Genomic DNA, 26,719 nt, shown 5'->3' with positions numbered 1-26,719 from the left:
CACATGAATTCTTTGGCAAGGGGCAAGAGAGGGACAAGAATTCAACACTAAAATGTCTGATATGCTCCTGTATAAGCAGGATTGTAACCATGTTGTGGCCCTCACTCATGTGGATAGGAACCATTTGTGCAGGCCATCTGATGCAGATCTTTTTTGAGAAACCTAAAGAATAAGCAATGTTGTGTTGTGTCATTGGCTTGTAGTACAAAATTTGGTATCATTCAGCAGGGGTGGGAGTATTTACATTCATTTTTTAGCTCACTGTTGATTAACTTACTTCATGCACTAACTTAAACTGAAATCAACTAAAACGTATCTTTAGGGCAAGATTTGAGACAAACTTAGAGGATATATGTGTTTGTATTTCAGCATGGTTAGGCTGATATATACTTTAATGTGGGGCATAATTCTATTTTTTTTTTCTTTTAACATAGGGCAAGCTTGATGATTACCAGGAACGAATGAACAAAGGGGAAAGGCTTAATCAAGATCAGCTGGTAAAGATGCTACATTTTATTAAAGACTATATGTTTGCTGTTTTTAATAAGAAAATTAATTTTTGGTTCTTTGTGTTTTAGTAAAGTTGGGTTTTGTCTTTGTTATTTTAGGATGCCGTATCTAAGTACCAGGAAGTCACAAATAATTTGGAGTTTGCAAAAGAATTACAGAGGAGTTTCATGGCATTAAGTCAAGATGTAAGTAAAAGATTATATGTATGTTTATGAAATAATAAAAATAAGGAAAGCAGAAAATTTTGTTTCTTTGGGTTTTAGTCGTTGCGTTACTGTTGATAAGCTCTCTGCAAGTTGAGGATTGCATTCAGTTACACCTAAAACGCTTTCCAATTCTGTAAAGTTTAATGTAACACCTGAAAGATGCCTGAGAACTGAGGTTTCAGATATGACAAACTTTTTTTTTTCAGATATGACAAACTTAATATAGTAGTTACCCTAAAGATGTCATTGTTAAAAAAAAATTAGCTTATGTATATACACACACGTATTTTCCATATATTTCTTGTATATGAACATTTATTTTCCATATATTCCTTTATGCCTAATGACCATCTTACAGTTCTATTAACTATCAGAAAATAGAGTCTTGTTTTTATATTTGGTAATCACTGTCTCCATTAGGGATCTTAAGGAATGTGGCAGACTGGGATACATTGCTCTTGTATCAACTCATGATCTAACAAAGTGGTGTGTTTTTCCCATACATCTTTTGATGTGATAGAAGTCTGGGAACAGGACAAAAATACAAGCAAAGTCAAATAATTTGTTGAAAATTGAGGGAGACCAGAAAATTCATATTCTTCTGAATTAGTGTTACCTTATTTGGAGAAAGGTTAACAGCATTAAATACAAAGTTGCCTCAGATTTGGTTAAGTGAATAAACAAAACAATTATGTGATGAGAGACATTGCAGTACAGAGATAAAAAGTTCTGATTCTGGAACCAGACTGTCTGGTTTGAATCCTGATTCTGCCATTTTTATTTAATAGTTGTAGGACTTTGAGTTACTGAACTTGTCTGTCCCTATATCATTCAGGGTTTTCCAGAGAAACAGAACCAGTAGTATCAAAAGAGAGACAGGGAGAGGAGAGAGGCTGTCACAGTGCTTTGGTTTTCTAATCTGTAAAGTGGCGATAATAATGGTCCCTACCTCATCACAGGGTTGTGCTTGGAACAGTATTTGACTCATGGCTAATATATTTCATGCACTTAATATGTTACTTACTAAATTTGATTAAAGTTGGAAAATATTGATGATATCCCTCAAAATGGAATAAAGGAAAACTTAATTTATACCCAAGTAGGGAATTGTTCCACTTCACCTAGGTCAGAGCCTCAGGCTTGATGAATCCTGGCCAATTTCTTTTTCTGATTTCTTTAAAAAAATATGGATCATAGAAGTAGGATTGCTGTACAGTTTAATAATAGAACCAATCTATTTCTCAAGCTACTAACACCATGTAAGTGAAAATACTTACATTCTCCTTTGCTTCTGTTTTAACAGTGATGTTTTCAGGAACTTTTCACGAGGCATTTAAATTTATTGGCAGTCTTTTTATTGAACTCTGATGCTTTATTGCACTTTCCCACAATTTTTAAACACCTTCTTTGTTTTGCATTCAAGAGTTCTTGGGGCTCCTGGGTGGCTCAGTTGGTTAAGCGTCTGCCTTTGGGGTCCCGAGTCCCATTCCTGGCTCAGCGGGAAGCCTGCTTCTCCCTCCCCCACTACTCGTGCTCTCGTGCTCTCTCTCTCTCTAATTAAAAAAAAAAAAAAAGTTCTTTAACCTAGCTCCAGCCTACCTTTTCGAGTTTTCATATTCTTTCTTACTTGAACTGCTCATTTTATCCAGAGTGGCATTCTTTATCTTCTTTCTTTTGCTTTCTTGACTTAATTTCACATTCCTGTGTCTCTTCCTATAATATTTCCTGCCTCTGGCTACTGGCTGCCTCTCTACCCTAAAACTGCACACACACACCCAGCCCCTGCTCCCCAGTAAGATTGAAAGCTCATCTGTTTTAGGAGTAGATGTCACTTTCTCCTTGAAAGCTTTCTGTACTGCCCTAGCTTAGATTTCATCTCTGTGTTTGTATGTAGTATTCACTTGCTACTTACTGTTAAATATCAATCTGCTACCCTCTCTGCGCCATCATAGATTTGTCTTATTGCAGACTTCATTGTTCTCCTAGGTCTCTCTTCCTCATTTCTCCCTTTATTATACATTTCGTATGTCTTTGTTTTTTTCTGTCTCAGTTTATCCTGCTGAGGCTTGAGAAATGGGAGAAGGTGGGAAGGAAAACACTTTTATGGCTCTTGAAAAGAGTGACCTTTCTTTAAAAGTCTGACCTTTTTTTGACTCCAAGCTGACACTATTATGCACGAGAAAAAGAGAGACGTATTTGAGTTTGGTTGATGCTCTCCCTTTATCTTCCCAGGAAAGTTAAAGACTAGCAGAAGGAAAAGAACAGTGGGGGAAAATATCTGTGTACTTAGCATATATTTCTCTTCTACCTCCACCTTTTTCTCTGCCAGAAGTCAGTTTCTTTTCTTTTTCTTTTCCTTTTATTACTGTTTTTAAGTAGGTTCTACATCCAACATGGGGCTTGAACTCATGACGCTGAGATCAAGAGTCGCATGCTTTACTGACTGAGCCAGCCAGTTACTCCATAGTCACTATTTTCAATATGTTGGGATAATATAGTACTAGCAGTGGATTGTTGGGGGTGAGGAAGGCAGTGGTGGGTTGTAGCATCTCTGTGAGTCGATAGTAGGTATTTAAAGTGAAAAATTTGGACCATTTTTCTATTTTTGGAGATGGATATAGGTAAGATTTTTTTATTGTTACTGTGTTTGGGTTTCTTTCTTTCTTTTTTTTTTAAAGATTTTATTTATTTGACAGAGACACAGCGAGAGAGGGAACACAAGCAGGGGGAGTGGGAGAGGGAGAACCAGGCTTCCCGCTGAGCAGGGAGCCTGATGCAGGACTCGATCCCAGAACCCTGGGATCATGACCTGAGCTGAAGGCAGACGCTTAACGACTGAGCCACCCAGGCGCCCCTGGGTTTCTTTTTTAATTGACTCGGGCTTAATTAGAAATTTTAATTTTTATACTTTTTATTAGAAAAATGGCAAAACTAAAGTTAAATGGATATAATGAACACCCCTGTATCCATACTCAGCTTCTACAGTTTTCATCTCATGGGCAGTCCTATTTCATATATACCCACACCTACTCCCTTATTCCCTATCAGCTAGGTTACTTTGAAGCAAATCCCAAATATATCCTTTTATTGGTAACATTTCAGTAGTATAATACTTTATAGGGGAAGATGTGTTCTGAATTTCTAGCAACTGTTTAAAACAGATGATATATTAAATATTAAAGTTTTATTTGTAATTTGGGAATCATCATTTTGTATATCAAGATCACATACTCATTGAGTAAAGTGTATCTTATTTATATTGGACTTGAAATTGGTTGAACTAAATTAGGAATTTTGTGAATTTCATTTCAGTGTCTTATGCTTACATATTTATGCAGATTCAGAAAACAATAAAGAAGACAGCGCGTCGGGAGCAGCTTATGAGAGAAGAAGCAGAACAAAAACGTTTAAAAACTGTACTTGAGCTCCAGTATGTTTTGGACAAATTGGGAGATGATGAGGTGAGAACTGATCTGAAGCAAGGTTTGAATGGAGTGCCAATATTGTCTGAAGAGGAATTGTCATTGTTGGATGAATTCTACAAATTAGCAGACCCTGAACGGGACATGAGCTTGAGGTATAGTGGTATTTGATAGTAGAAACTTCTAAGTGCTGACTTGACAACTAAAAAGTAATTAATTAGCTTTTTAATTATTATAAGGTTGAATGAGCAGTATGAACATGCTTCCATTCACCTATGGGACTTACTGGAAGGAAAGGAAAAAGCTGTATGTGGAACAACCTGTGAGTATTACAATTTTTTATTTTGTAACTAAGAGTCTTTAAAAACTGGTTTTCTATTTAAAAGTAATGTTAATTGACGAAATTTCAGAACTGTGTAAATAACATTTATCTACTGTTTACTTTTGGTTTACTTCCTTTTTTTTTCTTTTTGCCATGTGTGTGTGTATGTGTGTGTATGTGTAAGTCAAAAACACCAATCCTAAATCTGTAGAGATGGGAATCCTAACTTAACATGGTTTTGTTTATAACTTACTCTGCTTGAGGTAGACAGATTAACACCAAATAGACTTTTCAGAGTTGTTGGTATTAGATAGGGACTTTTTTTTCCTTACTGGTGAAATTTTGTGAAAAATGCTTACTGTACCTCATATGTTTTACTCATGGTCCTTGCCTTCGTCTTTCTTTAGTTTTTTAGACTTCAGCTAATTTGAGGATGTTAATTTTTTTGTATTTTTTTTTTAAACCTTAACCTCAAATGTGCAGTGCATATTGATTTTAAAGAAAATAAAGGGCCATTTAAGCTTCACTACCTCAGTAAATTAGGAATTTTAGGTTTATTTCCTTAGTAAATAAGGGAATAGGTTCTTTGCTATTTATGAAGTTGATTAGGAAAGTAGATTTTGAACATATTAAGGTAAAAGTATCTGTTTATACAGCTATTTGGTGAAAAATTGGATAAAAAGCTTTAACTGGCAAAACTGTATGATGTAATTTGAGTGTATTTGCTTTAAGGAAATAGGTAAATCAAATATGAGGAACCAGCCTTTTTGTAACTTTTCATGTAAGAAATAATTTTCTTGGTTTGTTAACTTGCCCGATGCAGGGCTGTATTTCTTTGTAAAAAAGAATTTGTATTTCTTCTGTATTTCTTTGTAAAAAAATCATTTTGGCTTCTTAATTTTAGTTCTGCACCAAATATGTACTGAATTTATCATTTGAAGTTCTAATAGAAAGAAATCTACGTGTGTGTATAAACTTGTTAGCTTGAAAAAATAGTTTTAGGTCAAGCCTGATCATTACTGAGGAGTAACAAGGGTTAAATAAGCTTGTAGCTTATTTTGGTGTTACTTTCTACTAGTCTTGTTCACTCATCTTAGGAATGTAAGATCTTTATTGCTAATGAAGAGGTACTAATGAACTCAAATTGGTGTTTTCATGTGCATTTAGTTTTCATGCATAAGTTTTTTAAAACAAATAGTTCTTAGTTACGAGCCTCTGATGCAGGGGAAGGGAAACATGAAATGTTCATTCAAAAAGTTGTTAGTTTTATTGTTAACAGGATTAACTCTATGATATTTTGATACTGTCCTTGAAGTTTTATTTTTCTGTAAAGTGACCTACTGGAGAATACATTCTGCAAACATAGGTACATTCTACGTGTACTATATATAAGGCCAGGAAATTGAGATTAATTCTTGACACATACCTTCACCTGCTGCCCTGCCCCCTTATATCCAAGTGTACCAAATTCTGACAGTTTTGCCTTTTAAATATCTTTTGAATCTATCTACTTCTTTTTCTCTTCCACTTTCTGCCTCTTTTCTAATGCAGTCTCTTAACTGAATCCACCCTCTGCATCCCTCTTTAAATTCTTTAATGGCTTTCTTTTTTATTTTTTATTTTTTAAAGATTTTATTTATTTATTCGACAGAGAGATAGACAGAAGAGCACAAGCAGAGGGAGAGGCAGAGGGAGAGGGAGAAGCAGGCTCTGCACCGAGCAGGGAACCCGATGCGGGACTCGATCCCAGGACCCTGAGATCATGACCCGAGCCAAAGGCAGACGCTTAACCATCTGAGCCACCCAGGCGCCCTTAATGGCTTTCTTTTAATTATATTTTACATACAGTTGTTCTTAACTTAAAGACCTTGCATGTTCTGGCCCTTACTAGACTCGTCTTTATGTTTTTTCTTACTCCCTATGCCTCAGCCACAGCACATGCTTTCATTTTCTTGTATTTGGCACCCTTTCTCTTTATACAGGGCTTTGTAAATGCTGTTGTCTCTGTCTTGAAACACTTCTCTCCTTTCTACTACTCATCTTCCAGATCGGTGCTCTTGCAGCACTTAACGCACCAGGAAAGCGTCTTGTGTTTCTTCGTGCCTAGGGTCCAATCCATTGTACCTCTGTGTAGTACTTTTCACAGATGTGATTTTACTGTTTTTGTATCTGATAACTCTTCTCTATTGGACTATAAACTTAGGGAGGGCAGATACTGTATCTTTTACAAATCTTGTTGTAGCCCCGTTGCCTTCTGCGTTGCCCAACATATAGGTAGGTGTTAAATACATACTAAATGAATTAAATGATAGTTGTCAGCTTTTTGTTTTGAACTAACTTCAAGTGTATAAAGTTTAATACTAATAGCTTCTTGTTATCTGTCATTCCATGATTCCTGTTGTTGGTGGACTTTAATGTTTTTTATATGTATGTTTCAGTAAGAGTTGATAAGGTTTTTTTCTTAGGGCAGTATTTTGTAGCATGTTGAATCTTATTCAAGTCAGGCATCCTGAGATGGCTGACATTATAATTCATATTTAATTTTTAGATAACATTATAATTCATATTTAATTTTTAGATAAAGCTCTAAAGGAAATTGTTGAGCGTGTTTTCCAGTCAAACTACTTTGACAGCACTCACAACCACCAGAATGGGCTATGTGAGGAAGAAGAGGCAGCCTCAGCACCTACAGTTGAAGACCAGGTAGCTGAAGCTGGTAAGTACTTAGGGGGATATGAGCTTTAGTTTATAGTCCTGGCTTTACTTCTTTTGCCACAAGTTCAGGTTATACATTTACTTAGTTACATATGCACATTGAGGTTTTTAATGAAACTTTAAGCAAGACAAAATATTCAAACAATGTGTATTAAAGAGTTATTCCCAGAGGTATTAAATATCAGTCATTTAGGGGCAACTTGGTGGCTCAGTCCGTTGAGGGTCCCACTCTTGATTGTGGCTCAGGTCATGATCTCAGGGTTGTGAGATAGAGCCCTGCATCTGGCTCCATGCTAGGTGTGGAGCCTGTTTAAGATCCTCTCCGTCTCCTGTCCTTCCCTGGATCACTGTTAAAAACTGATAGTTTTTTTTATTGCAGTATTGCTGGGCTGGAGTATAGATGAGGGGAAATGTTGTAGGGCTTTTTAAGTACATTGTGGTTGACATGCCCAGATTTATCGTTGTTTACCATGCCTAGTATGTGAAGTGAATAGCATGAGGGTACACACACGCGTGTGTGTGTGCGTGCGTGTCTGTGTTTTAAATGTTGGGGTGATTATAAATCTGTAATCTTGAACTGTAACTGTCAATGGCAAGGGATCTTTTCCAATTAACTTTAACACCTAGCATAAACTAATAAGTAGGTAAGTACTCACTAGGAGTACTTTTATGATAACTTAAGTTGATAAATAAAATTCTGAGTACCATTGGAAGCATTGTCAGAGCATAAATTTTGTAGTGGTTAAAAAGCACGGATTCTTGAATCAGACTGCCTGGATGGAAAGCTTGGCTTTGACTCTCATTAGCTATGTAACTTTGGGCAAGCAACTGAATTTCTCTGTATCTCAGGTTCTCTATTTAGAAAGTAGTATGTGAAGTATGTATGTATATGGTATCTGGTACATAGTAAGCACTTCATACAGTGTTATAAGGTTGAAACTAGAAGGGAAGATTGCACATTGATGGAATTTATTGTTTGCAGATCAACATAAGGAAGTCTTCTCTCCACCTTTAACTACTTTCACCAACTGATTAAAATAGAGAGTAAGATTTTAATCTGGGTGCTGCTTTATAATATTACTTCTTAAGGCTAGAGAGAGAAGTTTTAACTTAGCTCTTGGCATTTTACCTCATCAGAAATACTCTTGAACCTAATTCATTCTGGAGTAAATGGTAAAGAAAACTTTCTAAATACATTATTGTAAGAATGATTAAAATACAGAAACTTACTGCTGACTATAACTTTGTAAATAAATTCCGGCTATTTGATGGTAAACTGCTAACTTATTTGGAGTTTAAATGAATTGCTAATTTTCAAAAGATTTTCTTACTTTTCATTTATATCCTCTCTTAACCTCTTAGAACCTGAGCCAGCAGAAGAATACACCGAACAAAGTGAAGTTGAATCAACAGAGGTATGATTTTTATTTAATGTTAGCTTTCTTTTTCTGCCTTTCAAACAGAACTCTCAAACATTTACTTTGCTTTGCAGTATGTAAATAGACAGTTTATGGCAGAAACACAGTTCAGCAGTGGTGAAAAGGAGCAGGTAGATGAGTGGACAGTTGAAACAGTTGAGGTAAGAGTTCTCTCGGTTACACGGTTGCTATCTTTTGTTTTTATTAGTAATTTTTGGATCTCCTAAGAACAAATTAAGATTGTTAGTCTTTTGCATTTTTAGTACATTTATTATCATAACAAACTTATATTAAACATAACAAGATCATTATGTTTAAAAGATAATTTATTTATACCTGTGAATGTTTAGTAGAATCTCTGCTGATCCAGCTATAGAAAATATATAAAAAGTTATTTGTGTGTAAGTTAGGGTTATTAAAGTATATGATTTGTGTGTTGATACCAGGTTGCTCTGTAAAAATCTGGGCACCCATATGGATAGCCTTCAGAAAAGGTCCACCTTCCAAGGGATATGTTGGAGTGTCATCTTTTCCTCAATTGACATTACCTTTCTTCAGGTCCTCATGTCTAGTTCAGGTGCCCCCTTCATATTTTTCTTTTCTGACTGCCCCTGGCCATCCTGAATTATTCAGTTTTATAGGTCAGTTATTAGAAGATTTAGTTTTAATTAAGTTACTTTTACTTGAAACTCTTGATGGTGTTGTGTTACCTATAAGATAAAATCAAAATGCCTTGCCAAGTTGGTCCTTGCCATCCTTCCCATCCTCTTTTAGGTTACTTCTTTTATATATCTAAAGTACAGAAAAAATAGCTTTGAATAATAATGCTTTTCTCTTTAATATTGTTATTCCATCAAGAGCATTCTCCAAAGGTGTAATTGTATTAACACCTTTAGCTTTTTCTTGATGTACTAAAATGCACTGTTGATAGCTTGAGTAAAGAACTTGCCCTGTACTCTAGAAAGTTACCTAGTTTGGATGAAAACAGTGTCCCATGAAGCCCTAGCAAGACAGTATGTATTTGCTGAATTATGCAAAGCAGTTCAGAAATATTAGAGGGGCGTTAAAAGAACAATAGATATAAAAGATCTGTAGAATGGTGATTTATATATGAGGTATGTAAACCTCCTGGGCCTTGACTAAGTAGATTTGGCATATGTTTTTAGGGGAGTGAGGTAATTGGTATATATTAGCATGGATATAGGGGTAGAAATGAATTATTAGCATATTTGTTTTATTGAACATTAGGGATGAAAAGTATATGTTGGCATAGTAGTAAAGTTTGGGAAGTAACAGAGCTTAGTAGTACTTTTTTGCTTTTTATTGGGAGAGAAAAGTATATTATCATACTTAGTAATGTGCCAGTATGGTTTGTTCTTAAGTACTTGGTAGGTAGGGCCTTTCTAAAGGCTATCCAGATGGAATTCTAAGGAATTTTTTGAGCAACCTGATGTAGATGACACATCAGTTGGTCTTCATAACAATTTAGGTAGTGATTATTATCTCATTATTGCTTATAAGAGAAGTAAGGTTATGATTTATCTAGGCTCACCAGGTATGACTTGCCCAGGTTTAAAAGCCAGACAGAATGTAAATTTGATATAATAAAAATTAGTGAGATTTCCCAGAAGAGCAGGGAATTACTAAATAATAATCAGAAATTATTAGAGCTAGGAAAAAGGTAGGTGTAGTGAGCTTTGGCTTTTGTAGCAAGTTAGATAAGGTGATAGGGCTTGATTCTATGGTATTAGCAGAGAGAATGAAATGGTAGGAACTCAAAGTTTGATGATAATAACTAACTTGAGTGCTGACTATGTATCAGGTACTGAGATAAATACAGATTTAATTACTATAGAAGGAATAGCAGTTGAAGCAGAGTACATTCTTTTAGGAAGCAAGCATGGGTAATCTTTGAAAGCAGGTTATAAAGTAAATCTGAAATGCTACATAGTGATCCTGTGGAATTGAGAACACTCTAGAAGTGATAGCACTGAATGTTAAATTTTAAATTTATGATTATAGTCAGTTTGAGTAACTACATTAAAGCCTACTGTTTTGTTTATAGTATAGTGCCATATATGAATGGAGCTCTTGCATTCTCCCGGTCTGCATCCCTCCCCTCTTTATCCCCTTTAGGTGGTAAATTCACTCCAGCAGCAACCTCAGGCTGCATCTCCTTCAGTACCAGAGCCCCACTCTTTGACTCCAGTGGCTCAGGCAGATCCCCTTGTGAGAAGACAGCGAGTCCAGGACCTTATGGCGCAAATGCAGGGACCCTATAATTTCATACAGGTAGGTGCGGTTGAGTCAAACACTGACTTGAAAGTTTAAGTGTTTACGTCATTTAATTTAATTCCATTATATCCTGACTTGCAGGATTCAATGCTGGATTTTGAAAACCAGACACTTGATCCTGCCATTGTATCTGCACAGCCTATGAATCCGACACAAAACATGGACATGCCTCAGCTGGTTTGTCCTCCGGGTTAGTAATGATCTATTCTTATGTGTGAAATATAGGGCCAGTGCTTTCAGGTTTTGTAAAGCATATGAAAATTATTTCCTTTTAATGTTTGCTTAACTTTTGGATCTTGTGTCTTTTAATTTGATAAGAAATGTTTACTGTTTTTCCCTGTAATATGAATAACTGTAGTTCTGTTGCTTTTTTAAACCTTTTGTTACACACATAGACTTAAGTATGTACAAATATACAGCTTTGATGAGTTTCACAAACTGAACACACCAGCACCCAGAAATGGAATATTACCTGTACCTCAGAAGCCTTTCAGTCACAAGTTACCCTCTCTTCCAGCCCTGTGGGAAACATTTCCTGATTTGTAACATTACAGACCAATTTTGCTTGTTACTATAATTTATATAAATTAAATTTTGCTTGGCTTTTTAAATTTCAAAATTAAGCATAAAAATAATAGAGGGGTCTCTCTCTGAAGGATGCTTGCAGCTTTTTAGGAGAATTTGTGAACATTTTATTATCTAAATAAAAATGAGATGTAACAGTAAAGTGATTAAGGGGATGTTTAAGAGGAAAGGCGAAGATAGGCCAAAAGACAGTTGAAGTTTCAAACTCCTACTAATCTTACACCATTATTAGAAATAGCACTAAATAGAGTTGTTGGTGTTTTGTACTCTGTTACGTGGACACTTTTTCTCCGGGACCATTAGTAATTTTGAGTCTTGGTTTTTTTCCCCAGAACATGTCATCATTAAGGGCACAAAAGTGGAACTATATAAAATAACATATTTAATGTCATATAAATCTTCAGTGTCATAAAAGGAGTTGCTGAGAGAAAGCATGTTTAATGACACTGTTAATTTGTTAAGGTAGTTAGGATTTCTCCAAAGTAAAGGGAGCTCATATCTCTAACGTTTCTACCAAGAGTTAAAAAACAAATCAGGGTTAGGCCTTCTGGAAAGGAATCAAAGTAATTAGTGTTCATTTTCCATATTCTACCAGAGGAAGACTAACACAGTTTTTATAGTTGGAAAGTTGTGCCAAAATCAACACGTACAGCATTGATATAACCTGTAAGCCATTTAGATACTCAGTTAATGCTGAGTTCGTTAGCCTCTCTGATGAAAATGGGTGATTTCTAAATGACTAACCACAGATTGTATATTTTTGATTCTTTAACCCATGGTTGGGGAAGGGAGTAGAAGACTGCTAAGAGTTGACAATTTGAATATAGGTTTTTTTAAAAGGTGTATTCTTATTTTTTCCTGTGGAAGCATTTAAGATTATATTGAAAGTTGATAATGTTAAAATATTACTGAATATTGTCTATCTTAGGTGTTGAGTAAGGGTAATGCTACTTTGTAGTTACCACATTAAAAGGCTCTTTTTCATGGATAACTGTGGCATTGATTCTTGCCTATTCTGCTCTATACCTCTTTGTTAGTACTTTTTCACTGACGTCTTACTTTACCTTAGCAGAACTCAAAATGAAAGCCATTGTGAGAGTTGACTAATAATGATTACCAGGAAACCAAAATGCTCACTTGAAAGCTAAAATCCTACCTATACTTTTCCAATTTTTTTCATGATCACTAAAAAGTTTTTTTTAGGATTTGGCTATAGAAATTTTCTCTAAAGAAATTTGATTCCTGGATAACAGTGGGGTTTTTTTGGTCAATTTACAGTTCATTCTGAATCTAGACTTGCTCAACCTAATCAAGTTCCTGTACAACCAGAAGCTACACAGGTAAGAGTGACAGAAATACTGCTGTAGGTTTGTTTTTAATCAGTTCTTGGGTCTCTTTAATTGGCTTTTGAAAGTCAGGTATGAATTTTATCATTGTCTGAGTCTGGAGTGGGTAGCTGTCAGCCTTTATTTCCATGTTACATTTACTTTTGTTTTAATAACTTAAAAAACACTGTTTTTTGTTAAGTCTCATGTTTATAATAGTTTAATGAAGAAAGATGCCTTTTTATTTTGAATGGAGTAGAATTTGAGAAGACCTATTTAAATGTCATAATTTTAAAATTTAGTGTAGATATTGCCATTTAGAAGCATTTGTTGGGAGACTTCATAACTGGACTTGGGTTTATCTAACTTTCAGCTTTAATATTAGATGTATTTTTTGCAGTTGTTAGGCTTTATAGTTTCTTTAGCAGGTATATCTGTTTCTTAGCCCTGTCTGTCTTAGAGTTTATAACAGAAAGCAGCTTTGATTGCTTTACTTCTGTGTAGGTTCCTTTGGTTTCATCCACAAGTGAGGGGTATACAGCATCTCAACCCTTGTACCAGCCTTCTCATGCTACAGAGCAGCGACCACAAAAGGAACCAATTGACCAGATTCAGGCAAGTTTCTGTTACTAGGTAACATAAACTTGATGAGGCACTTATTCATGAATTGGGCAGAGGTAAATATTGTGTTAATATTGTGATTCTTTTTGGTCCTAATGCATGCAATACAGTATTTTGCTTTTATGAAATAGTTGAATTTCTTAACATACTAAGTCTTGGATAGTAGACTTGGTTAAATTCAGTTTACCACTAAAATGCATCTATTCATTTTGTGTTTAGGCAACAATCTCTTTAAATACAGACCAGACTACAGCATCATCATCCCTTCCGGCTGCTTCTCAGCCTCAGGTGTTCCAGGCTGGGACAAGCAAACCATTACATAGTAGTGGAATCAATGTAAATGCAGCTCCATTCCAATCCATGCAAACGGTAAGTAAATTAACTGAACTAACATTAAGTGCCTGGTGTGTACTATGATCATACCAGAGTGTCAGCAGAAAAGTCTTCATTTAGCTTTGTGTTTGAGTTTGCATCTATCCAAACTGTGGAATATATTTAATTGCACATAAACTCTATAATTTTTTCCTGTTCCCAGAGATAACATTTGACACTTAGGAGTTATGTACTCACATCTTCCTTTTTTATAGTTTCATCCTTTTGGTTTGATTAATAAAAGTAAACATGCAGAGAAGTAGACTACTACGATATCTAAATATAAATCATTATCTAGATTTAACAATTGTCTGCATTTTTCCATATTTGCTTAATCTTACCTTACTGAAGTTTCTCATAGTAAATTTCACATATTATAGTTCATTGTGGTTTTTCAGTAAGCATCTCTAAATTGCAGAATTACTAGAAAGCAATGATAAAAATACCGTAATTAATGGGATATAGCTAAATTGGTGGTCATGGTAAAGTTCATAGAGTTAAATATTAAAATATTAACTTTTGGTTAAAATGTCAATAAAAATAAAATGAATAAAATATTCAACTCAAATTTAAAGTTCATAGAATTAATTTCTGTAAGTGACATTGTATCAGGGGTTTGCATCCTTTAAAAAGCTTTCTTATTTATAGTAGCATTTCTAAGGCTGCTGCTTTGTCTGTCTTTTTATTTTTTTATTTTTTTTAAAAGATTTTATTTATTTATTTGAGAGAGAGAATGAGAGACAGAGAGCACGAGAGGGAAGAGGGTCAGAGGGAGAACCAGACTCCCCTCTGAGCAGGGAGGCCGATGTGGGACTCGATCCCGGAACATGACCTGAGCCGAAGGCAGTCGCTTAACCAACTGAGCCACCCAGGCACCCCTTTGTGTGTCTTTTTAGATTTTGATCCCCTCTTATGCTCTCCTTTAAGTGCTATGTGGTGTGTATGTGTGTATGTAAATAGAGAGAGAGAGAGAGAGAGAGTGTGTATGTGTGTTTGAGACTTCTGTAAGAGAGAGAGAGTGTGTGTGTTTGAGACTTCTGTAATGCATTTACATTTGAGGTAAAACCAGCATTGAGGTCTGCCTTGTTAAAAGTAGGGAAATTATTAGCATAAAGGGATGAAGTAATCATTTACTTTATTTACTTACAGGTGTTCAATATGAATGCCCCAGTTCCTCCTGTTAATGAACCAGAAACTTTGAAACAGCAAAATCAGTACCAGGCCAGTTATAACCAGAGCTTTTCTAGTCAGCCTCACCAAGTAGAACAAACAGACCTTCAGCAAGAACAGCTTCAAACAGGTAGGAAAACCAGCGTCCCTTCCTTGGCTGCTTGCTTTCCAACTGTTACTGATAGTGTTAGGAGAGTTTAGACTTTAGAGTGTTAGTGTCCAAGAATTTTTGTTTTAGTAGTAGACCTTATGGATTTTTCATTAAATCGAGTCCATATTTATTGTATGTGAATTACCTGCACTTTTTTTTGAGGCTTTATGCCAATTTTCTTTTGGTCAGTAAGCATTCATAATATCCCTGTTTCATTCTATGATTTTAGTGGAACTAAACTTGTTACTCAAATTATGATCAACTTTACTTTTAATTGCTAATTAATTGAAGCCAACGAGCATGATACCTGGTAGGTAGTAAGTCAGTTATACAAAGTTAAGAAGCAGTAAGGAATTGGCTTGGTTGTCAGTGTGCTAGTTAGAATAAAATATGCAAAAACCTCATGGTAGCTATATTTGGTAGATTAGGTTGAAACGAAGTCTCTGTTGGCAAGTAAGGTCATTCATAAGTTGGCTAGTTACCACACACATTGCAATAATGTAGATAGAGATATCGTAGATTTCTGAACTTTGTAAGGTGTGAAATACCTGCTTTAGGTCTTTGGTTATTTAGATCCCAGGTTGTTTAATTGGAATCCCATAACAAACTAGCAAACCTTTCTAAAATCATACGAGTTAATAGTTTAATTTTACCACACTGATTTAAATAACTATGAAATATTCTAATTGTCCAGTTTCTTGATAGACTTGGATCAACATTATGGATTTTTCAGTACTAAATTCTTACACATTTCCTGTAGTATTAAGCACCAGTAATTAGTAGGGAGTTTGAATCAACTATAATCTGATATTTATCCATTATGCTATCTGTGGTCAGCTGGTGAGTGGTAAAACTGGGCTTCATGCTCTCAGGCTCCTTTAATTATTGCCATGTACTCATAAGCATGTCAGCACAATGTCTAAAGGCCCCAAATACACCTGTTCCACAGCAGATTGTACTGTCTAGTCAGGAACAACCTGCAAAAGGGATATGGCAAGAATCTGGCTATTATTTATGGACTTAGAGTTTATGCTGTACAAACACTTCGATAGAAATTGTTTTTTTTTTTTTTTTTTTTTAAAGGAATTCTGGTTTTGTTTTCAAGATTTTATTTTTATTTATTTTGTGAGAGAGAGAGAAAACAAACATATGAGCCTGGTGGGGGGTGGGGGTGGCGCAGAGGGAGAAGCAGACTCCCCACTGAGCAGGGAAGCCTGATGCAGGGCTCGATCCCAGAACCCTGGGATCATGACCTGAGCAGAAGGCAGACAGACGCTTAACTGACTGAGCCACCCAGGTGCCCTGATTTCTAGTATTTTTAAATGAAGTGCTTTAATTGTACTGCTCTGAGTTTTCTTGCAGTGAGATTTGACCAAGACTAATACAATTCTTACTGATAAAAAGTTGAGTTGAAAATTCACTTTTGACCACTCTATATGCATGTGAATCAAATCTCTTCAAATAGAAAATGTTACCTGTAATCATGATAGTTGCCTGTAATTTTAAATTTGGGGAATGTAGTGAAAGGCACTCTGTAGAAAGATCACACAGTGAATGGTGTAATTGGTACATTAATTACATAGTTCAAAAAGGAGCCATGACTCCTTCTCCTAGGCATACTTGGGCTTTTTCACTCCAAATAGCATTCTAAGAACTGATAAATGTGTTTGGGGTTTCTTCAGGATACAAAATATATCAGGTGAAGTTTTTCAGGTCATACCACCTTTTCTTTCTGCCTAAACATGGAAGATTTGGGCTGCCAAGAGGTTGCTGATTGTTTTTGTTCCTGGGGTATGGGCCTTCCTTTAGTCTCTACCTTCCATACCTTCCAAAGGTAGTGTTCGCATCCCATTTTTCCTGGGAATTACAAACATTGGGATAATAGCAGAAAGGTACCTCAGGATTTAATTTTTGAAGATTTCTAGATTCTAGACTTCTCCCCATTGTGGAAGGAGGAGGGGGTGTGCAAGGTTAGTGTGAACCTTCTAGAATCTTCTCTTTACCTCATCAGGTTGAGTGCCAGTGTGAGTGCTATTTAACTGTCTTCTAAATTGGTTGTACTTAAAAGTACTTGAAATGGAATCAGGCATTAAGGGGGGGTATAAGTTGAAGGCCTCTGCTGATTTATCTTTATAATTGACTGAATATTCCACCATATGGTTGTCTAGCTATGGGAGAGTATGGTTTTGTATGTTTCACTAAGTATCAAGGGAAATTTAAAAGGATGAGAAAGCTTTTACCACTAAGGAGCTTTATAGTAAAAAGAAACAAATGATACAAAATGGTAATTGTATTGTTTTAGTATGTAAGATCTTCTGAATTATTGTGGGTCTCTTGTGCTAGTAGGCAGATGCCTCTTAGAAGATGTTTAATAATACAGGTTTTTTCGTTTCATTTGGAAGGATAGATTTTTGTGATCTCACACATTTGTGTGCTTCTAAAGGTTTGGAATTATTGTTGGAGAATTGTATTCTCTTCAGCTTATTAATGTATGGGTAGGAGAAAAATAGGGACTTAATGACTTAACTAATGTATAGTTTTCACTATTGTTAATATGAAAATTTAAAGACAATTTGAGGAGGAAGTATAAGACACCCCTTAAACCAGAAAATGTGAGAGAACAGGTTGTAATGTGCTATGTGTATGCGGTGTGTGTGTGTGTGTGTGTGTATAAATTTTTTCTTTTTATTATAGTGGTTGGCACCTACCATGGTTCCCAGGACCAGCCCCACCAAGTGACTGGTAACCACCAGCAGCCTCCCCAGCAGAACACTGGATTTCCACGTAGCAGTCAGCCCTATTATAACAGTCGTGGTGTGTCTCGTGGTGGTTCCCGTGGTGCTAGAGGCTTGATGAATGGATACAGGGGCCCTGCCAATGGATTCAGAGGTACAAAAAAAAAAAAGCAGCAGCAAGTTTATGTTCTTTTTTGATTTATAAAACATATAGAAATATGTCGTAAGGTTTTGGGGAAAGATATGTATCTGCATTAGCCTCTTATGTACGACTTAAACATTCTTAGTATGTTATAGGCAATTATTTTTTTAAAAGATTTTTACTTATTTGAGAGAGTGTGAGGGAGCACAAGCCGGGAGAGGGGCACAGGGAGAGGGAAAAGCAGACTCCCTGCTGAGCAGGGAGCCCGATGTGGGGCTCCATTCCAGGACCCCAAGATGATGACCTCAGCTGAAGGCAGGCGCTTAACTGACTGAGCCACCCAGGTGGTCCTGTTACAGGCATTTAAATTGATAAAATTAGGAATGAATTTTTTTAGGTGTCAAATCCATGTCTTCTGTGTCCTCTAGGTGATAATTGCTTTCCACACATTATCAGACTTTATGGGGATTTTTTTTGTGGGGGGGTGTGTGTGCATGAATGGGTAAAAATGTCCTCTTCCAAGAAAGTTAATACTCAGAAATTTAGGAACAGATTGGATCAGGATAGGAAACTAGAAATTAGTTTAAAGAACTAGCATGGCTTACAATTTTTCAGTTCTTCCTTTGGTCAATAGTAAGAAATAAAAATTCCTTGTGTAGATAAGAAAATTATTTTCTTGTCCTAAATTTTAGGAGGATATGATGGTTACCGCCCTTCATTCTCTAACACTCCAAACAGTGGTTATACACAGTCTCAGTTCAGTGCTCCCCGGGACTACTCTGGCTATCAGCGGGTAGGTAGAAGTTGCTTTAAAATACAAACCTGACCTAAATACACCAATGAAATGGACTGATGTGGTTTTTTGGACTTCAGTAATTAAGTAATTTGGGGCTAATTTTGTACCTTTGTACAAGATACTTCATTATGGAAAATGATGACTTTTGCTTTTCTTAAGAAGTACTCAGCATAGGTGCTCATTTAATAGAGTCTTAAAAACAATGATTTCATGCACTGTTGGTGGGATTGCAAATTGGTGCAGCTAATTTCACACTGTGAAAAACAGTGTGGAGGTTCCTCAAAAAATTAAAAATAGAATTACCATATGACCCAGTAATTCCACTACTGGGTATCTACCCAAATAAAAGGAAAACACTAATTCAAAAAGATATATGCACCCCTGTATTTATCGCAGCATTATTTATAATAGCTAAGATGTGGATGGAAGCAACCCCAGTGTCCATCACTAGATGAATGGATAAAGAAGATGTGGTATATATAATGGAATATTACTCAGCCACACACACACACAAAAAAGAAATCTTGCCATTTGCAGGAACATGGATGGATCTAGAGAGTGTAATGCTAAGAGAAATAAGTCAGAGAAAGACAGATACCATACGATTTCACTCATATGCAAAATTTAAGAAACAAAACCAAGACTGACAAAAAAACAATCTTAAATGGAGAATAAACTTGGTAGTTGCCAGAGAGGGGAGGTGGATAGGGGGATGGGTGAAATAGATAAAGGAGATTAAGATTAGACTTACCTTGAGCACTAAGAAATATATAGAATTGTTGAGTCATTCTGTTGTACACCTGAAACTAATATAATACTGTGTTAATTATACGTGAATAAAAATAAGTGTGTGTAGGAGAAGAAAAAAGATTTTTAAGAGCAGAGACATCTCATTGAATATTCTTGAGAATAACAAGTATAATTACAGAATAACTTCTAGCTATGATGAAATGTGTAAAAGAATAAGGAATTTTGTGTTCTGTAAGTGTCGGTAAGAATAGATAGATGATGAGTAAGCATTAAAAAGATTACATTTTCTTCAGTACTAACTAGCTTGTCTTTTAGGATGGATATCAGCAGAATTTCAAGCGAGGCTCTGGGCAGAGTGGACCACGGGGAGCCCCACGAGGTAATATTTTGTGGTGGTGATCCTAGCTCCTAAGTGGAGCTTCTGTTCTGGCCTTGGAAGAGCTGTTCCATAGTCTGCATGTAGGTTACATGTTAGGAATACATTTATCATTACCAGACTTGTTGCTAGGGATTAAATGAAATGCTCTGTTTCTAAAACTTCTCTTGAACCCAAATTTAATTTTTTGAATGACTTTCCCTGTTATTATATAAATTGTCTTGAAAACTAGAACATTTCTCCTCCTCAGAAAAAGTGTTTTTCCAACTGCAAATTATTTTTCAGGTCCTAAAACCTGCTAAATGTTTTTAGGAAGTACTTACTGAAACATTTTTGTAAGACATTTTTGGAATGAGATTGAACATTTATATAAATTTATTATTCCTCTTTCATTTTTGAACATGCATATTATATTTTAGGGTCAGAAATCCTTTAATGGCCAGATAAGCCATAGTTACATTTAGAGAACCATTTAGAAGTGATAGAACTAATTGAAATTTCAATGCCTTTGGATCACTAATAGTGATATAAGTGTCAAATTATTTCTGACTTTTAAATAAAACACCCAAAATCCTAACTAATTTATTGAACTATATTTAAAAATTACATGTTTAAAGAATTTCTGCTTTCGTCTATTACCATAGGAAAACTGCTTCCTATTTTTAGGGCAGGAAGCCAACCTGTGTAACAATTAGAGCGGTAGCATTTCATATGATCTGAAATTCTAAATGGTTCTCTGATTTAAGGGAAGTTAAATTGAATAGGTTTCCTCTAGATATTGGCCATAACATGTATAAAATGTATATTAAGGAGGAATTATAAAGTACTTTGATTTCAGTGCTAGTAGAAACTGGCCAGCAAAAAGGTGCATTTTATTTTTAAATTAATGGATCACTTGGGAATTAACTGACTTGAAGTATCAAAGGATATTTGCATGTGAATGTGGGTTATGTTCTTTCTCACCTTGTAGCATATTCTATGAAAGTTGAGTTGACTGGTAGCTAAAAATCTGTTTTAACAGCATGTAAAAAGTTATTTTATCTGTTACAAGTCATTATACAATTTTGAATGTTATGTAGTTTCTTTTTAACAGTTTAGGTAACAAGGTCTGTTTTTCATTCTGGTGCTTTTATTAATTTTGATAGTATGATGTTACTTACTACTGAAATGTAAGCTAGAGTGTACACTAGAATGTAAGCTCCATGAGAGCAGGTACTTTGTCTGTCTTCACTGCTGTATCTATTTCCAACGCCTGATGACAGTGCCTGGCACATAGTAGGCACTCAATAAATACTTGTTGAATGAATGAATGAATGAGTACTGGTGGAATACTCCATTAGCTCTACTCTTCTTTTAGCTAGAGAACATGAGCAAATTTGCACATGACAACTTCCAGGACAGGTGAACACTGAAGAATTGACCTCTTAAACCTAATAATGTGACAAGCTGCCCACATGCTTCTTGACTTCAGATGAAAATCTGCTTGAAGGCAAAGCAAATAATATTTGAAAGAAAAACCAAATGCCATTTTTGTCTTCTAGGTCGTGGAGGGCCCCCAAGACCCAACAGAGGGATGCCGCAAATGAACACTCAGCAAGTGAATTAATCTGATTCACAGGATTATGTTTAAACGCCAAAACACACTGGCCAAGTGTACCATAATATGTTACCAGAAGAGTTATTATCTATTTGTTCTCCCTTTCAGGAAACTTATTGTAAAGGGACTGTTTTCATCCCATAAAGACAGGACTACAATTGTCAGCTTTATATTACCTGGATATGGAAGGAAACTATTTTTATTCTGCATGTTCTGTCCTAAGCGTCATCTTGAGCCTTGCACATGATACTCAGATTCCTCACCCTTGCTTAGGAGTAAAACATAATACACTTTACAGGGTGATCTCTCCGTAGTTATTTGAAGTGGCTTGGAAAAAGCAAGATTGACTTTTGACATTGGATAAAATCTACAAATCAGCCCTAGAGTTATTCAATGGTAATTGACAAAACTAAAATATTTTCCTTTTGAGAAGGAGTGGAGTGTGGTTTGGCAGAACAACTGCATTTCACAGCTTTTCCGGTTAAATTGGAGCACTGAACGTTAGATGCATACCAAATTCTGTATGGGCCCGTAATACAAAAGGCTGGCTACCAGCTTTGACACAGCACTATTCATCCTCTGGCCAAACGACTGTGGTTAAAAACACATGTAAATTGCTTTTTAACAGCTGATACTGTATAAGACAAAGCCAAAGTGCAAAATAGGCTTTGATTGGCACTTTTTGGAAAAATATGCAACAAATATGGGATGTAATCTGGATGGCCGCTTCTGTACTTAATGTGAAGTATTTAGATACCTTTTTGAACACTTAACAGTTTCTTCGACAATGACTTTTGTAAGGATTGGTACTATATATCATTCCTTATAATGTACATTGTCTGTCACTAATCCTTGGATCTTGCTGTATTGTCACCTAAATTGGTACAGGTACTGATGAAAATATCTAATGGATAATCATAACACCCTTGGTCACATGTTTTTCCTGCAGCCTGAAGGTTTTTAAAAGAAAAATATCAAATGCCTGCTGCTACCACCCTTTTAAATTGCTATCTTTTGCAAAGCACCAGTATGTGTTTTAGATTGATTTCCCTATTTTAGGGAAATGACAGACAGTAGTTTCAGTTCTGATGGTATAAGCAAAACAAATAAAACATGTTTATAAAAGTTGTATCTTGAAACACTGGTGTTCAACAGCTAGCAGCTTATGTGGTTCACCCCATGCATTGTTAGTGTTTCAAATTTTATGGTTATCTCCAGCAGCTATTTCTGTAGCAGTTGCGTTTATCTTTTGTCTAACCCTAACTGAATTATCTTTTTCTCATGGAGGCGTTTAAATTCAAAGTGGTGATTCCTTCACTTAGATGCATAGGGAGAGTCACAAGTTTGATGGAGATGACAGTTTAGTAATTTATGTACTGTTGGAATTTGTGCTAGCAGTTTGAGCACTTGTTCTGTGTGCCTATGAACTTAATGCTGCTTGTCATATCCCACTTTGACTTCATGGGGAATTAATCCCATCTATTCAGCAAAGGCTACTAATACTAAGTGAATGGTATTTTCTGTGCAGAAACTGAATTTTGTTTTATTAGCCTTTAGCTAAGGAATTTTTCCAGTAGGTGCTCAGCTACTAAAGAAAAACAAAAAACAAGACACAGAACTATTCTCAAACATTCATTATTAGACAACTGGAGTTTTTGCTGGTTTTGTAACCTACTAAAATGGATAGGCTGTTGAACATTCCACATTCAAAAGTTTTTTGTAGGGTGGTGGGGAAGGGGGGGTATATCTTCAATGTTTATTTTAAAATAAAAGAAGTTCTTGACTTTTCTCATGTGTGGTTGTGGTACATCATATTGGAAGGGTTATCTGTTTACTTTTGCAAATGAGTATTTCTTTTGCTAGCACCTCCCGTTGTGTGCTTAAATGACATCTGCCTGGGATGTACCACAACCATATGTTAGCTGTATTTTATGGGAAATAGATAAAATATTCGTGGTTTACTGGGTAATCCCTAGATGTGTATGCTTACAATCCTTCTATATATAAAACTAAATTTGCTGTGTAGAAAATAATTTCATGACATTTAAAATTGAAGTAAATAAGTTCTTTATACAGTGATCTCTATGAATCAGTTCAGAGATGAGATGGGGGAGAAATGCTTTCTAGGTTTCAAACTTCTATGCATTAGTGTAGATGTTGTAGATGTGTAAAGGTGTTAGTTTTATTATTTCTATGTATGTTTTTAAAAGAATCGTTCTCTTGGAAATATAATTTTTTTTTTTGGCATTCTGTCATCACAGTCTAAATGTTAAGCTTTTATGTCTCAATTCAGACTATATTTTTTAAAGGAGTGCCTCGTTATGAGGCAGAGAACTTCTTTTTAAAAAGAAGTTCTGTTAAGATCTGAGTCTTGGTACTAAGTGTCCTGTATAATCTGTGAATACTTGTCCTACCTGCAGAAGGCCTTTTGTTTGGTCAAATGCTTATTTTAGCAGAGTTGCAAGGAAATGACTGTCACATGTGTCACTAGCTTCTTGGTATAGTAAGACTCCACATATAAGGTACTTGTTAAATGCACAATATCAGTCATCTCATGTGGATAATGAGACTTCTATTTTAAAGCTTTAAGGTAGAATGTCATTGATGACCTTGGTTAGAGCAGTTTTATTTCTAGATCCTAATATCCCTAAAGAATATGGAAGAGGTTTTGCAATCAGTGTATCTTGATATTAAAACAAATGTCCTTTAAACATTTTTAATCGGTTAGCTTCTGCAGTTCTTTTGTCTCCTATATATGTATCTCTGTTATGTGGGAGACTTTTCCACTTATAGGAGGCATGAGAATTTGTGTTTATTCTCAGAAGCCTCAGTAACTGAAGTGCTCTGTTGACAACCAGTTCATAAAATGTAGAAGGCAGTTCAGTAGTCAGCCTCCTAAGTGTCTTAGGAAATTTGTACCATTCATTTTATTTCCAGTAATACATCTAATTAGGGGAATGAGATACAGGTAAGCACTGAGTTCAAAGCCTTCTTCATTTCATCTTTAAGTTCCTGAACTCTCGTCCTACTTGAGTTCTTACTAAGCACTTTTAAGTTTTACGGGCTATAAATTATATTCAAAGAATCAGTATTGCCCTTGAGTTGTTTATCCCTTCTCTAGAGTCAGCGGGGAGGGAAACCATCAGGAAAATGAATGTAAATTGTTAAGGCTTATCTTTATACCTTTTCCCATCCTGAGGTCTATAAAAATACTGGAAAAGACTAGTGAATGTCTTAAATTACATTAGATTAAATATTAAAATCTGATTCCTTACTGTCCTTGAGTGAAGTCTGCATTAGTTGTGTATTTTATCCAGTAAAGCTCTAAAGTGCTACTTGTGAGAGGAGAGAAGGAAGAAGCTTAAATCTATCTGGTAGCCTTGTCTTCTAAGGTAACTAGACTGCCACCTTCTTTCAGTCAGGATTTTAATACCTTAATTTAACAGCTGTTGCGAGGCCTAATCCAGTCTCATGCAGAAGACTGGCTCATTGAGTGCAGGCAGTGCAAGACCACCTGATCTAGTACAAGGCAATTTTTAGTGTTGTATTTTTATTTGTAAATACTAGTTTTCTTTACTGTGTTTATATTCGGGAGACTCTGTATTAAGCCACTGAACTAAGGCTTCATTTGGCAAATTTGGGTGTCCTTTGCCAAGCATCATGGCAAGCACTAAGCATTCAGTGGTGACAAAATCACTGTGGTTCCCGCTTTCACTGAACAGTCTCGTCAAAGATAATGACAAGGTGACACAAAAAGGTAGCAAGTGCCATGATGGAGCAACATGGTTGATGACAGGTATAAAGGCCATGACTCAGGTTATGACCTAGTCAAAATGATCAGGAAAGACTTTGGTGAAAGGGATAATTCAACTAAGACTTGACGGATTAGGAGTAATTAGGCAGAGAAGTGGAGAGAAGAGCACATCCAAAGGTACAATCTCCAGTGACTGAGAAGGCTATCTGCCCAAGTGGGAGGAGTTATGGCTTTTAGTAGTTAGTGGCTGAAGAAATAGGTAAAGGGTACTGTATGATGGCTCTATAGTTATGTTCCATGTTAAGTTTTGTCTCTTAACAGTTGGAAACTATAAAGGGTTTCTAAACTGTGTATGGGGCCAGGGGTGGGTTCAAGGATGGTCACCTAATAAATTTGCCATTTAAAGAATATAAAATGCAGTGTTGAGAACAAAATGTATGGGGCAAGACATGTCTTTTGGAGTAGCCCATGTGAGAAATGATTACAACATAAAGTGGAGGACGGTAGTGAATGGATTCTAAATGTTTCCTGTCTCGCCACTCAGTAATCAGTATCATGTACTGGGTAATCTAGGCTTCAGTTGTGAGACGTTGATCTCTAGCTACAATCTTTCCTAGGTGATCTCATCTAATCCCAGGACTTTGAATACAATCACTAGTATTTCTGTCACTCCGAAATGCTCCTAGGTCCCAAACTCCCCAAAACTCCAGTCCTCGTCAGTATCTCAATTTGAATGTCTTGAGTATTCCAAATTAATCTCTCAATTAAGCTGCATTTGCTTAGGATAAATACTTTGGCTCTCATTTGTTTCTCTTTGATACCCTGTATCTAGTCCTTAAGCAACCTGGATCTACCTTGGCAGTGTATCCCGAGTCCTGTAGCACTTCTAACCACCACGACCACTGGCTCACAGTGGCTAGCGACAGGGGCTTACAGTGGCTGGCTGCTGCTCTTGTCCTGCAGTGATTTTTGGACAGCAGCCAAGAATGAGCCTTTGCTGAGGCAAGCCGGATTTTGTCACTTCCCAGTTCCCAAACTCCTGGCTTTCCCATCATGCCTAGAATTCTAAAGTTTGGTCTGTGTGCGTTCATCGTTCGGCCTAATTTCCTACCATTTTGTTCTTGCTCATTGTAATCTGGCTACATTGGCTGCTTTGCCACCTTGCCAAGATTTTTCCCATCTAGAAATCTACGTGTTACATCTTCAGCGTGGGAAGGCTTTTCACTCAAATATTCTTAATGCTCATTCTTCCTAAATTCAGGTGTTTGCTCCAGGCTCCAGTGTCATTACCTCAGAGGCCTTCTATGGCCACCACTAAAACATAATCCTTTGTCACTGTTTACTTACTGGATACTTTTTTCTTAACAGCACTTAAAACTTAGAATTATGCAAACTTCATGAGTGACAGGAACATTTTGGTCACTTGATCCCTTGTGTCTGGTATATTGACATTTTTG

At 36.0% G+C, this 26,719-nt stretch overlaps 1 protein-coding gene across 2 annotated transcripts in view; it reads left to right on the top strand.

Annotated features, from left to right (window-relative positions):
• CAPRIN1 (cell cycle associated protein 1) overlaps window positions 1-22,633 on the top strand; it is a 37,517-nt gene extending 14,884 nt beyond the window's left edge. Inside the window, exons 3-19 of one of the 2 annotated variants that reach the window (XM_045893924.3) lie at window positions 435-497; window positions 609-695; window positions 4,055-4,293; window positions 4,378-4,460; window positions 7,039-7,176; window positions 8,538-8,590; window positions 8,668-8,754; window positions 10,730-10,885; window positions 10,970-11,078; window positions 12,752-12,813; window positions 13,303-13,413; window positions 13,639-13,788; window positions 14,941-15,091; window positions 17,807-18,001; window positions 18,682-18,782; window positions 19,851-19,914; window positions 21,453-22,633. In XM_045893924.3, coding sequence (XP_045749880.1) covers window positions 435-497; window positions 609-695; window positions 4,055-4,293; window positions 4,378-4,460; window positions 7,039-7,176; window positions 8,538-8,590; window positions 8,668-8,754; window positions 10,730-10,885; window positions 10,970-11,078; window positions 12,752-12,813; window positions 13,303-13,413; window positions 13,639-13,788; window positions 14,941-15,091; window positions 17,807-18,001; window positions 18,682-18,782; window positions 19,851-19,914; window positions 21,453-21,517 — 1,914 coding nt within the window. In that variant the 3' untranslated portion in view covers window positions 21,518-22,633. The remainder of the gene's footprint in view (window positions 1-434; window positions 498-608; window positions 696-4,054; window positions 4,294-4,377; window positions 4,461-7,038; window positions 7,177-8,537; window positions 8,591-8,667; window positions 8,755-10,729; window positions 10,886-10,969; window positions 11,079-12,751; window positions 12,814-13,302; window positions 13,414-13,638; window positions 13,789-14,940; window positions 15,092-17,806; window positions 18,002-18,681; window positions 18,783-19,850; window positions 19,915-21,452) is intronic. The other variant, XM_064576687.1, reaches the window with a different exon arrangement.
• The last annotated feature ends 4,086 nt before the right edge of the window (window positions 22,634-26,719 follow it).

This window comes from Mirounga angustirostris, unplaced genomic scaffold (genome assembly GCF_029215605.1).
Source record: "Mirounga angustirostris isolate CCGP_5_RB_7025 unplaced genomic scaffold, mMirAng1.0.hap1 SCAF_13, whole genome shotgun sequence".
Classification (NCBI taxonomy): Eukaryota; Metazoa; Chordata; class Mammalia; order Carnivora; family Phocidae; genus Mirounga; species Mirounga angustirostris.
This window is presented reverse-complemented; position numbering and strand designations above follow the sequence as displayed.